At 33.9% G+C, this 13,164-nt stretch overlaps 1 protein-coding gene across 6 annotated transcripts in view; it reads left to right on the top strand.

Moving 5' to 3' along the window:
• Nucleotides 1–19: 19 nt before the first annotated feature.
• LOC139987525 (protein RUFY3) overlaps nucleotides 20–13,164 on the top strand; it is a 30,450-nt gene continuing 17,305 nt past the window's right edge. The window contains exons 1-11 of one of the 6 annotated variants that reach the window (XM_072003869.1): nucleotides 1,556–2,272; nucleotides 2,340–2,690; nucleotides 4,020–4,198; nucleotides 4,281–4,390; nucleotides 5,059–5,266; nucleotides 5,345–5,508; nucleotides 5,601–5,763; nucleotides 5,838–5,954; nucleotides 6,083–6,223; nucleotides 8,785–8,882; nucleotides 11,803–12,019. In XM_072003869.1, the coding sequence (XP_071859970.1) occupies nucleotides 2,402–2,690; nucleotides 4,020–4,198; nucleotides 4,281–4,390; nucleotides 5,059–5,266; nucleotides 5,345–5,508; nucleotides 5,601–5,763; nucleotides 5,838–5,954; nucleotides 6,083–6,223; nucleotides 8,785–8,882; nucleotides 11,803–12,019 (1,686 nt within the window). In that variant the 5' untranslated portion in view covers nucleotides 1,556–2,272; nucleotides 2,340–2,401. Of the gene's footprint in view, nucleotides 261–1,544; nucleotides 2,691–4,019; nucleotides 4,199–4,280; nucleotides 4,391–5,058; nucleotides 5,267–5,344; nucleotides 5,509–5,600; nucleotides 5,764–5,837; nucleotides 5,955–6,082; nucleotides 6,224–6,633; nucleotides 8,883–9,020; nucleotides 10,503–11,802; nucleotides 12,020–13,164 lie in introns of those variants that run through there. The other 5 variants (XM_072003870.1, XR_011799870.1, XM_072003871.1 and 2 more) reach the window with 5 other exon arrangements.

The raw sequence follows: 13,164 nt of genomic DNA, 5'->3' as shown, positions 1-13,164 counted from the left end.
GCGCGCGAGAACGCATGACATGGGCAGTCGTTGGCAAGCGCGCGCGCGAGCGTACAGTGAAAACGTAAACATGGCCGCGGTGAGTAGCGAAGGTTTGCCAATATCTCCGTCCGAGAAATCGTTATCCGGTAGCTTAGTGTCCGAAGAGAATGAGAAAAGTGTATCACGATCACCGTCGACTTACTCGATAAGGGAGGACAAGTGGCCGGATCTGGTTGTCTCGAGGCCCAGAAAACTAGACGCTTGGTGGTTACCGAGACGTAAGTACATAACACGATAGGTGCATGTTTTCGATCCGTTTTCGGCGCGCATTTCAAAGTCGACGTTTACGTCGGTGCAAAGTGCGCGCGATTCAACGTCATCCGACGATGCGTACACGAATCAGCGCGCATATCCTAGATCTCCGTTCTTTATCGCGAAACGCCTACTTCGCGGGTTGACACATTGTCACGTGATCATCAATGGCAATATTACACGTGTTATATGTCCGACAGCTGACCAGATTATAGGTCGTTTACCTTTGTTAGGATGAATTATTGTGTGATTATATACTATGATTTAGATTAACTGTAAAACAAGATTATAAAAAAGAAGATTGTAAAAAAATCGTGGCACATATATAGTTCTTGGTGAATTAGTATGTTGTCCTTATGACCGATAGTAGATTTGTTAGTGACATCTGAGGAGGAGTTACCGCTGACTAGTGATGTCAAGATGAATTAATGTTCTTAAACATTATAATTATAAAATAAAATATTTAGATTAAGAGTAGTATTCAGAGTTTCAATAAAAGATAACAGTACTACTTTAAGTTGTTGCTACTGTTGCGTAGTTAAATGATTGTTATTTAAATTTTTGATAAGGGACTCCGATAAGGGAAGCGATATGTATTATAATGTTTTATGCTCGAAATAAGATAATATTTCGACGCTTTAAGTAAGACTTTAGTAAAATATAAAATGTGTGTAGCAATTAACATATTTAATTGCATAATTGTTTGCGTAGTGAAAGAACCTTGATAATTTTTTGATTTTTTATCGGTCTTTCAATTTTCGAAGGATTCTTCAATTTTAGATCTGTGTGATTTTAAGAATTTTTAATATCGTACATGGAAATAAAGTTAAGAAGCTATTGAGAATGTAATGCACAATAATTTAAAAGTTTACAGAACAAAAGTAATATTTTATAATCTTAAAAATAATATAATGCATAAGAATAACATTATCATAGAAATATTTTTACGGACAGACGAAATGTTCCATCCGTTTAAATTAAATAAAACTAAAATTACACGATCTAAGTTATAACAAATATATAAAGTATAATTCTATAAAATTATTTTATTTTAATTGCATTGCGTCAAAATTTTCGCCAATATATATATATATATATATATATATATATATATATATATATATATATATATATACGTACAATTTAAATTTTATTTTTATGTTAGTTTTGTATTATATTCTGTTTTATCGACGTAGTCGAACCGTCATAGATGGCAGTACGTTCCGGACTAGCTGCTCCAGCATGTATATTGATTATCGTAGGTGGAGGTAAAGTCGGCGGGAGAATCAATATTACTTTTCGCCGGCGATTCGCCATTTTCGTCGTAAAATTTTTCGTGAGCAACGGAACACACGTCATACGCAGTTTTCCTCGACAGTGAATCAGTCTCTGCGATGTTGAGCTCTTAAGAAACCAACTGCCGCAACGTTCAGCTACGATGTAGCACTAAAACCGAGTGCGAACGGCCGTATTTCTGCTTTAGCCAAAGTTTCTTTTCATCGCTTTTACCGCAGTGTCTATATTTCATTTTCTCCATATCACGAACTAACTGTTCAAGCAATTTAACAATATCAATATCGTACAAACATCACGGACCGGATCTATTAAAACAGCAAAAGAATTATTATTGCTGTTCGTGTAAACATAAAGTGATCGAAATAAGTAAAATCAAATTATCAATTCGACCAATACGAACCAACTAAGTTACATCAGTGAAACGAATCAGCTGATTGAAATTGTCAGGAGCAACATCGACTGGAAGAACTGTAGTGACATCATTGGGGCTGAAGAAGAGCTTTGTTCCAAGAGACAAGTCTAATTAATTAATATCAGAAGAGTTCAACCAAAATTTTCCGGATATCTTTTCTCAAGGAAACTGAAGTTAACAAAACAGAGGAGACTAATCTTTTGAAATATTACATTACTTTAAAGAATAGTCACTGAGAGGATCGATAAAGAAGGAAAAGGTTCGGTTAAGGTAAGAACTCCGTAGTTGGAGTGACCTAAAACAATCCATTGTTACGAACGATCTTCTATGCGGCAAGAATCCAAAAACGGTCTGAAGATCAGGCCACCGGGTGACCACGGTGTGCATCACAGTGGGGTCATGCTTGAAGAAGACATGGCTGGCGCTCAGGATACGATATACCTGTGCAACTTCCGTGTTTCTGTCGATGGCGAGTGGCTGTGCCTGAAAGAGCTTCAGGATGTCGAGTTCTCGTTACAGGAGTCGATGCAACGTTCACCGTCGCCACCGCTCGCTCTTAGTGGTATTAACCATCATCATCATCATCATCATAACGATCATCATCATCAGCAACAGCTTCCCGATCAGCAAGAGCTTCGCGATATAATGCCGCCAAGCCCACCGCCATTGCAGCACGTTTCCAGCTTGTGTCTGTACTCGATGTTCTTGCACTATTCGCTCCATTCTATCTTCATTGGTTTATATATATTTGGAAATCGGGTTGAGAATTTTTGCACCAGTCAGTGTTAACTCAATTGAAGTTTATTGTTTCTTACATCTCAGTTGGACGAGTTCAAGTTTTGAAGCTTTGGTTGTTCTCTTTCTCTGTACTTTTTTTTTTTTTTTTTTGCTAAATTTAGGGTTAGTTAACGTTGTTCCGTGGGAGATCGATCCCTGGGGAAATTTATTCCGGCTCGTTTATTATTTGACTTCGCTTAGGGATTTGGATGCTGGTTGGTGTTAGTGAAAATAGATTAAAAAGTATCAGATCATTCCATAAGTGAAAGACAAGGAGAAAATAAGGAATATCATATCCTAGAGGGAAAATCGATTTATGAAGAGAATTGATTTGGAATATTTATATATTATTTATATGATGCAATAGTAAAGAAACTAGGTTCAACGAATTTAACTGTATTATTCGTAGTATGAAGTTTATATATTACGTTATTCATAGAATGAGTAGTTCTGTGTGTATATATACGTATAAATACAGTTATTACAGAAATTGCACGGGATAAAGTTATTGAAAGTATTGTAGATTATTTTTTATGGACTATTCTGCTATATAAGATGATTGTTAATTAAAAATTTACTCGTACTAAATTCAAAAGGATAATTTCTAATTGTGCTTTTCTATTGTATCTGATGTTGTCTTTGTAATTTACGAGTGAGGAAATTAAAATTAAATACCTTAAAGTTAAACAGATTTAAGGATTAATACCACTGTGTATAATTTTTCTCAAATCAAATTAATAATATGATTTTGTCAAATACTTTAGAAGTTTAAAATAAGAAACAAAAGATAACATTATTTGTAAAATTATCCGGTGCAAGCTATAATTAATATACGATATTTATTAAGAGTTAAACTCGAACGCATCGTTCCTTTTAAATGCTGTTACGAGATTTTCGAATTTACAAATTGCTGGAATTAGTTTCCTTGGGGACTTCTTTTTATTTACATATTTTTTATTTTTCTATTCCTTCACGATTTTTGAAATCACGTATCCTAAATCTTCTTTCTTCTAAAATCAAAAATAATTTTAATCGCAACTTTTTGTTTGTTAATAATTTTGTGTTGCGCTTCGCTGATATTTCCATTCATACCATCATCTTCATGCTTTCGGGGAGAATGATTTGTTATATTTTGTAATTATTCAACATCAAGAACATGAACGAAACCTGTAATTACCACCAACAGGATGATTTATTTTTTCCTGATCCCAACTGGAACAAGAAACTGTTGTTTTTACAGCACGCGATCCAGTCATCATCGAGAGGAGTAATCTTGTGAATATTTCGAAATTAATCGTGAAGGAGCTGATCGAAACGTCTTTGAAGTATGGTCGGATGCTCGATTCTGACCATATGCCATTGCAACATTTTTTCATCGTTCTTGAACACGTGCTTAGGCATGGTTTACGACCAAAGAAGGTAAACAACACCTTCGAAATATCTAAACACTGATTTTTAATTAAAAGGAAAAGGAAATGGCACTAATTGCCTTCGATTTCAGGGTCTACTTGGACCCAAGAAGGAGCTTTGGGATATACTTCAGCTCGTTGAGAAATATTGTTCCGAAGCACAGGACATTACGTCCAGTATTCGTGATCTACCTACTGTTAGGTATAATTCTGTTTCTGTCTTCTCTCTATTTTCTCAAGTATAGGTATATAAGTTGAAACTTACGATTAGTGATATTAGTAAATTAAGAAAATTTATAGAAAAATTTAAAAAAAGTTTTTAATAAAAAGTTATTATTAATTTTTCAATATAGAAATTTTCAGTGTTCTATATCTAAGTACCTATAAGTTATGTATTTAACTTAAAATAGTTTTGATATTATTTTGTTTAAACATTTTATGTTTCCCAATATTGATCTATATTTGAGTAGAAATATTCCTCAAAGTAAGCTATTATTTTCTTAGCGCTAATCGAAGAGCAGAATCAGACTAAATTTAGTATCTTGATCTATTTCAAAGAAAATTACACAATATTTTTTATAACAATATTTATAACGCCGATAAAATATATAAAATTGATCCTCTGCTTCTTAAGCTATATTTATGATAAAATTGACCGAAGCTAAGAGATCTCTGACATTTCTCCTCTTAAAATAAAGTTTTCTATTTCATTTGTAAAACTAGATTTCATAATGTAATATTCAATTCGTCTAATACTTTATGTACGATATAAATAACATATTCCAAAAGAAATTAGATCAGCTTTATCAAATCACATCTCTAGCGATTTCTATTTGATATACGGTCTGTTGACCGGGCTGACCTTTTCAGGACTGCAATGGGTAGAGCGCGAGCATGGTTGCGTATGGCGTTAATGCAGAAAAAGCTAGCGGACTACTTGAAAGTTTTAATCGACCACAAGGAAGATATATTGTCCGAGTATTTCGAGCCTGACGCTCTGATGATGAGCGAGGAGGCAATCGTTATAATGGGCTTGTTGGTGGGCTTGAACGTAATCGACTGCAACTTCTGTGTAAAGGTCAGTTGTGTTTTTTCAAACGCTGATCAAGAGATCGTGTAACGGGGTTAAAACTGAATGGGGAAACTGTTACGGCAGGAAGAAGACCTCGATTGTCAACAAGGTGTGATCGATTTCTCGCTATATCTGCGAAACAGCAATCATATACCTGGTGAATCTCCAGACGACGAGCTTGAAAATGATAACATGACAACTGTTCTCGACCAGAAAAATTACATCGAGGAACTAAACCGACATTTAAAGTAATTGTGCTTTCTACACTCATATACCGTGATGATTTATTTCAATTCGAGCGAGTTACAAGTTTAGACGTTGTACTGTACATCGATTTCAGCGCAACTGTGACAAACCTTCAAGCCAAAGTGGAATCCTTGACAACGACAAACGCTCTTATGAAGGAGGACCTATCTATCGCTAAAAATAACATTCTGTCGCTTCATGAGGAGAATAGACAATTGAAAAAAGAGTTGGGAATCGAAATCAAAGACACGAACGAGGTACGGAGGTTTGGATGTCTAACAGTCTTTTTATCGGTTCATCCTTCGTCAAAGAGAAGTTTCTCTGGTTTCAGAATGGAAAACCACCAATCAAAATTACTGAAACGACGACAGAGATCGAGGAGTTGAGAAGTAGGCTAGATGCTGAAAAGAAATTGCGGCAGGATGTAGAAAAGGAATTAGAATTACAGGTGGATTCTTCTTATTTATATTCTTTCTTCCAGTTGAATTTTAATAGTTTAAACATATTAAATATTGAAAAATGAATATCGTGGAAAATGGAAATTAGGAAAATGACCGAGTAATTTTTTGTGAACAGATTAGTATGAAGTCAGAAATGGAAGTGGCTATGAAGCTGTTGGAGAAAGATATTCATGAGAAACAAGACACAATCATATCGTTGCGACGACAGCTCGACGAGATCAAGTTAATTAACTTGGAAATGTATAAAAAGCTACAGGTGATCAATTGTATTTCTTGTTACGCGTTAATCGCGACGCAGGATGCTTCTTATAAGTAAAGTCAAAACCATTTTACTGTCTTGAACTATTCGTTTTAATATTACAATGTCTTTATCTACATTTATAGCGAAACGTTTAATCAGTAAATTTATAATTATGACAAATTTTTTCGATGTTTAAGCACGAGGCAGATCCTCGTCGCGATTATGATTTCTTCCTACATGTTTTCTAATCTATGTGTTTTTTCATCGCATTTCTGTTCCTTTTCGTTTCTGCTTTAATCCCAACAGCTTTTCAGATTTTTAGCGAACTTTGATTCCACTCAGACAGTTTCTAATTCCCTTTTGCCATGCTGGGGATGTTGGGTAGCTTTCGAAATTTCTTGTTTCTGGGACTATTTCCATTATAGGAATGTGAGCACGAACTAACGCAGAAAGGAGAAATGGTGAGCCGGCTTCATGCGAAGACGAATCAAATCGGCAAGATCCTGAATAATCTCGAGAAGTGCAACCACATGAAAAAGGATGGGGAAAATATTCGTAGCCCAACCACGCCGAGCAGTATCTCGAAATCGATTCTTAATAAGACCAGTCCCACTTCACCACGATGTTACTCGTCTGCAGACAATGTATCCGCGGTTGATTATCAGCACCCTCCTAATAATCAGCAACAATCATCTAACAATAATCAAAAACCGAATAATAACCAGCAAACTAACAATCAACAATCCACTAATGCTCAGCAGCAATCCCTCACTAAGCAACCATATTCTCCTAATAACAACGGACAAACGAGGGGTAACGAGCAACAAAATGGCGCTAACGAAAAGGAAATGGCAAAGCCTGATACCCTAGAACAGAGTAAATCGAACGGTGAGGTTTCTATGGAGGCGGAGGAACAATCGACTGCATAAAAGAACACTGTTTCTAGAGAATGGTTTTTATACTATGCATCTTCATACTCCGTTTAATATTTCGACTAATCAAGGGCGTATAAATGACGACAAATCCTTTATACGAACGTGTTCCTGAAATGTCCAATGACATTTTAAAGAATGTCGATGTATATAGAAGTACTAGTGTATTTCAACATTTGTTAATTGACAATTCTGTACATAATTTATGAAATGTGATTTTTATTTAATTTCTTGTATTTGACAATAGATTTTCTTAGGTACTTAAATTATCTCTCTGTTTCAATTTTTAGTTTCAATAAATTCTTTAACTCATTAACTTGTTGCTAATCTCCTGAACATAATAATTTCTTTATTTAGAGATTACCCGTCTTTCTTTCTTTCTTATTGCTTCTGTTAAAAATAAATTACGTCATAATTATATTTATAGGGATTAAAATCGATATAGCTGAAACTGATTTGTCTTTATTAATTTGTCATTTTTTAATTATGAAAGTTTCTAACTGAAGGATGCCCTAGTTAATACATTAATAAATCTCCTACGTAGAAAATCTGTATTATTCTGAAATAAGTTGAAACAGAGGAGCTTATACATTATTTAAGTTAGTAGACATTGACTGTATATCGTGTAACTGTAATCGGAGCCTAAAAGCATAACTGTTATGATACATTTGTGGATATAATGGTTGTTAATGAATAGAATTTAATCGCAAAAAATGTTGTTGGATTATTCAGAAGCACTATTATTATACATTTAACGCTAAACAAGCTATATCACTTAGATCTTTCACAGGGCAGGACTTTATATATCTAAAATGCGTAGAATATGAACGAGAATGAAATATTCGATATTTAATTATCCAGCAATTCATGCATCAATAGGCTTTTAAATGCAACACCTGTCGTGGTGTGTTTCAATCGAGACACTTTATGAATGTAACTGTGCTTTGTTACGGCATAGTTACGCTATTTCAATAAAATTGCTATTTTGTCCACAGAACTATCAACGACAATAACATTATTATACACATGTTTTTCACATCTTCATCATATTCAACCAGGATGCGTTTTATTGTTCATCAGATTCTGATTATAATTATTATTCTCTTTTTGTAGAGTGTCTCGGATACTTAATTTCAATCCATCGTGAAAACATTGTATTTTAACGAATATTAATTATCCTGTCAAATTGATAGCAATTTTTGTCTATCAAATAATTTATCATTGGATTTTGTTAACAGAGAAAGTAGATTCATTTATATTTATCGAACATTTTCACAGATTCCCGATAAATGCAATGGAAGGTAATATCAATTGACAAATAATTAATATTCCATTTGAAACTCGACGAAAAAGAATCTTTTATTCAACCTATGTTTAATGGGATTGAAAACTCATGTTGCACGATTCTCCATTAATTTCACCGTACATTAACGATTACGACGTCTGAATCTTTTAGAAAACTGTTTTACATTTATCATATACATATTACATGATCTACATTGGTACAGGATGAGCTTGCAGCTATAAATTACACAATGTACATTTTACTTCTAAGGACTACGTGCAATTTCAGGGCTCTTCCTTTAATCGAGAAACAAATGAAACGGTTCTTTCCGCCTTTCACTGAAATAGCGTTTATTTCAGGAGTGCGAAGGCTCGCTTAAGCATAAAACAGAACTGATCACTAAATTGGAGGCTAAGACGCTATCGATGACTGAAACCATCCAGAAAATGGATGAAAAGTATGTTTATTTGTCTTTCATTAGTGTTAATTACTTTGTAAGCGCGACTGATTCATCGGGTTTTAGATCAGATTTCGACGCGATCAATATTTTATCGAAGTTAATACTAACATTCTATCATATATATACTTTATCTAGCTTTCCGAACATAGGTACTCGTGAACTCGCAGCTTGAAGCCATTACTGTAAGATTTTGTTGTCAACGTCCGCGGGGCTTCGAATCATCGCGCGACTATTATAAAGAGACTTTGGCATTACAGAAATTCTGATTTTAATAGAATTTTATTAATTTGCAATTTAATATAATCTAATATATAGTATAGTTATATAATACTTTAAGAATTCGATGTGATCTAAGTATAAGACAATTTTTATTTAAAATTATTTTATTTAAAATTACTTTGAAGTTTTACAAAATCAAATTTTAATATTACGAAAGTTGTTCAATTATAATTTATAAGAGAATGTAAAGCATTGTCTGTCGATTAAATTTTAATTTTCATTTAAAGTAAGATTCTCTATCGTAGTACAAACTTTGATGACAAGATGAAGAATTTCGAATACCAAATTTTTTTTTCAATCATCGACGCTTTTAATTTTACAAAATCTTGACACTTCTATGTCACTCAGTCACGCGTTTCTCGCGTACCCTCGTAAAAGGGTGCTATATACAGGAACGGCAAAATATTACTAATATTATCTTTACTATCGTTAAACATTTTAGCATTTACAAACCTAGTCGTTGTGATAAGAGATTTTTCTATAGCTCGTGGCTCTCGACGATTATCGTATGATGATATCGAGAAATGATATACCCTCGACGGCTGTAGTTAGAGGTGATTTATTTTTTACTTAGGCGTCGCGTACGCGATCTGACTTAGGGTAGATTAGCCGAGGCAAACATTATAGATACAGATTCGATTTATCGTTAATGGAGATGTTGGCAAACCTTCATTTAACGGCTACTCGATCTAAGATTATTAAGTCTATACATATATAATATAATATAAATATTAATGTTATAGCGACAAATTCATGTTTCCCGTACTAATTGGTAGATTTATACCTCGAGTTGAGTAAACGAATCGCTGAATTAATATCGATTGCTAATCGGGGCAATAACATGTAAATGTGTTGCCCTTTTAAATCGATTGCCTTGCTCGTGCGTGAGAAGTACACTCTTTTTTCTTGTTAATTACTTGTCAATTATTCTATTAAATTGATGGTATCTGGTCAATTAGAATTATGAATTATAAATGATACCTCAGTATTTCAGGAACTGACTTGCGATCATTTTTATCGTCGTTTTTTTTTTTTTTTCTTTATTCCACTCACTCTTTCTGTTTGCTTTTATATCGATCGAATTGTTTCTTACGATCATATATATTCTTCGTCGTTATATATATATATATACACCTACACTCACAGACACGCATATACACACCGTTTGTGTCGTTCACGTTTATCGAAAGACTTACGAAACAAACGTGCCATACATATATATATAATATCTTTATATGAATATAATTATGTATAAGCAATCGAGCAATGGTCTTTATAATGCACCCAGACACTTGTGTGCTTGTATATCAATGCAGCGGAAATAAATTCATGACAGAAGATAGTTTGCATTTAATTACCCTCAGATCATCATTGTTTAGACGTAAGATGAGACTTTTCGTTCGAATAATTTCTGTAGCATAACCTTCATAATAATAATAATAATAATAAAAAGAAATTTATGTATAGATTTCGAATTCTTTTTCGTTCCGTTATTTAAATTTCTTGTAATTTCTTTACGTCATGATTGATTATAATTTTGCGTGGAAATGATGAATTTATATTGAAGCGGAAGGTAAGTTGAGCTTTTGCACCGTTAAAGATTGGATTACGAACTCGAGGAAAAATAAACGAGTACGGAGATCCGACATTTTGCTGAATTCGCTCGGGGATTATAATATAAAGTCTTTAAAAAAACAACCTGCCTGTTTCTTCGGCCGGATAACGGTATTCAGTCATGAATAATCATGGCGAAAGTTTCAATGAGAACTCCAACTAAGTTACAGATCCTTGCTTTTGTAACTTCCTTTCGTCGAGGGGCTTAGTATTTCTGTAAACTCGGCCAATGAAAATGCGTACGTCGGTTTCTCCAACGAATTTTGTTTAAATGGACGGCTATATCGGTTATTATAATAATTTATTCGTCTCTCAAAATAATCTCTTGAAATAACAACGGAAAATTCTGACGAAGTTTCGTCGTTATTTTGTTCGAATGTTACTTCGCTGCAATCTAATTAGGTTACTTACATTGTATCTTTATTAAATGATCGCAAGGCAGTGTCTTAAATACGTGTACTTTCAGATAAATCGTAACACTGAAATTACGAGCGTAATAACTTCTGAAGAATCAAGAAAATTTGTTAGCTCATTCACATTTCAATTTTAATTATAATATCATGGTTGATTCATTATTTCCATATAATGTATTAGATCATTTCATAAATAACGTGTTTCTTTCATAAACTAAATAAAAATAAAAAATTATGTAGTGATGTATTTTTTTCCCATTTTCTACGATAATTCTCCAGTTTTTTAATTTACTAAGCTTTTTATTTAATTTCTCATTTTACAAATTATATTTTTTCCTATTATGACAAATTCCGTTATTTATGAAATGACCCAATTACATTGTAGTATTAGACTTAAAAAAGAAAGAATCTTATCTTAATCTTAACATCATTTCTCGCTCAAATGCCAATTATCTCCACGATTACTATTTTTCTAAATACTATAAAAATTTTCGAAATTTTGCATACGATTATTCCCATTACAACTTCAGCCGTCGTACGTAGAAAATTTTCGCGTTTGTCTTATAGTATTGTGTTCGATTCTTTAAGTACCAGCGATTTGACTTAATCAGGTGCAAGGAAATGGACGACGTGAAATCAGATGCAGTAGAGAGGGTGAGGATTTTGGGAGCTGAAGCTGCCGAGAGAGAAGCGAGGGCGAACGGGGTCGAGAGGGAATTGCGACTCGAACGCGAATGGAGAACCTCCTTACAGGAAGCATCGATCTCTAGCGCGGAGAAGATCTCTCAATTACATCAGGAGATCGATCAGTTGAGGCGGGTGTCCGAGGTACGTTGCATATCGGCCTCAACTTCGCCATATTCGCGTATACCACCAGCTTCCAAACTAGATGATCAAACTTGAGACGGTATCTTGGTTGTATTTGAAAATGCAAATAATTTTCTGCAATATAGTTCTAGTCATTATCGGCCATGCGATGGCATTGTTCATTTTTCTTTTGTTTCATTGTGAAATAACATTGTGATGTGGTACGAAAGGATACTGTAATAATTGGTTTGATATTGTTAAAAACAACATTTTTCTTTAATGTTTAATGGTTTACTGAAAGCTTTTACGGAGTAAATGCAATAACGCTGTTAAATTCCCAAGTGTAACAAAACGACTTTCTTATCTGTTTCTTTTCTTTCTCTCTTTTAATAGACTAGTAATAGAGTATATCTACTATTTAAGAGAAACTATACGAACGTATAATAAGATAGAGTATTTTATAACAAATTACTTTATATTGCGCTATTGTTAATTTAAAATTAATGTGAAAATTGTGGCCTTGTTTTACACCATTTTGTCAGAAAATCAATTCGCGTTATGTAATTTTCTGCTTCAAAATATTAATTGTATTAAATAGAAATTTGGAAGTTTTGGATTTAGTACTTTATTTAATACTATATTTAATACACTTCTTCATTTTTTACAATATAGAACGTCAACAGCAAACATAATTCGCTAGAAGAAGATCTGATTGTAATTAATTTTTTTTTAACAAAAAAACAAAAGAATTTGTTTATCATCTCAATGTGTCGTATGAAATAAAAGGAAAATATCTTAAAAAGGAAAATACCTACAATTCTCACAGTTTGGTTACCCATCTCGATATCCTTTCCAGAACAAAATACTTCCACAATCTCCCGACCCAAACCCCACAGTTTCAATCACCTATTCGTTCCCTCCCACAATACCTCGCACGCCTTCCTTCAACCTCAAAACACTTTGCCTTCGCCGATCGATTTTTCAAGCAACCGCTTCCTTCTCTCTCCTCCATCTCTCTTTCTCCTTCCCTTCATCAATCTTCCGAAACTTCTTCGGCTCTCGCGCAATCGAATCTTCTCACTAATAGTCGACGCAACTCGACTCCGCAATCGGTCCCGTAACAACCGATAACACGGGGATAGGGAAACGGATGGAACGTCTGGGAC

Source organism: Bombus fervidus, chromosome 5 (genome assembly GCF_041682495.2).
Source record: "Bombus fervidus isolate BK054 chromosome 5, iyBomFerv1, whole genome shotgun sequence".
In the NCBI taxonomy this organism is placed as follows: Eukaryota; Metazoa; Arthropoda; class Insecta; order Hymenoptera; family Apidae; genus Bombus; species Bombus fervidus.
The sequence above is the reverse complement of the archived record's forward strand: the minus strand, read 5'-3'. Positions and strand labels throughout refer to the sequence as shown.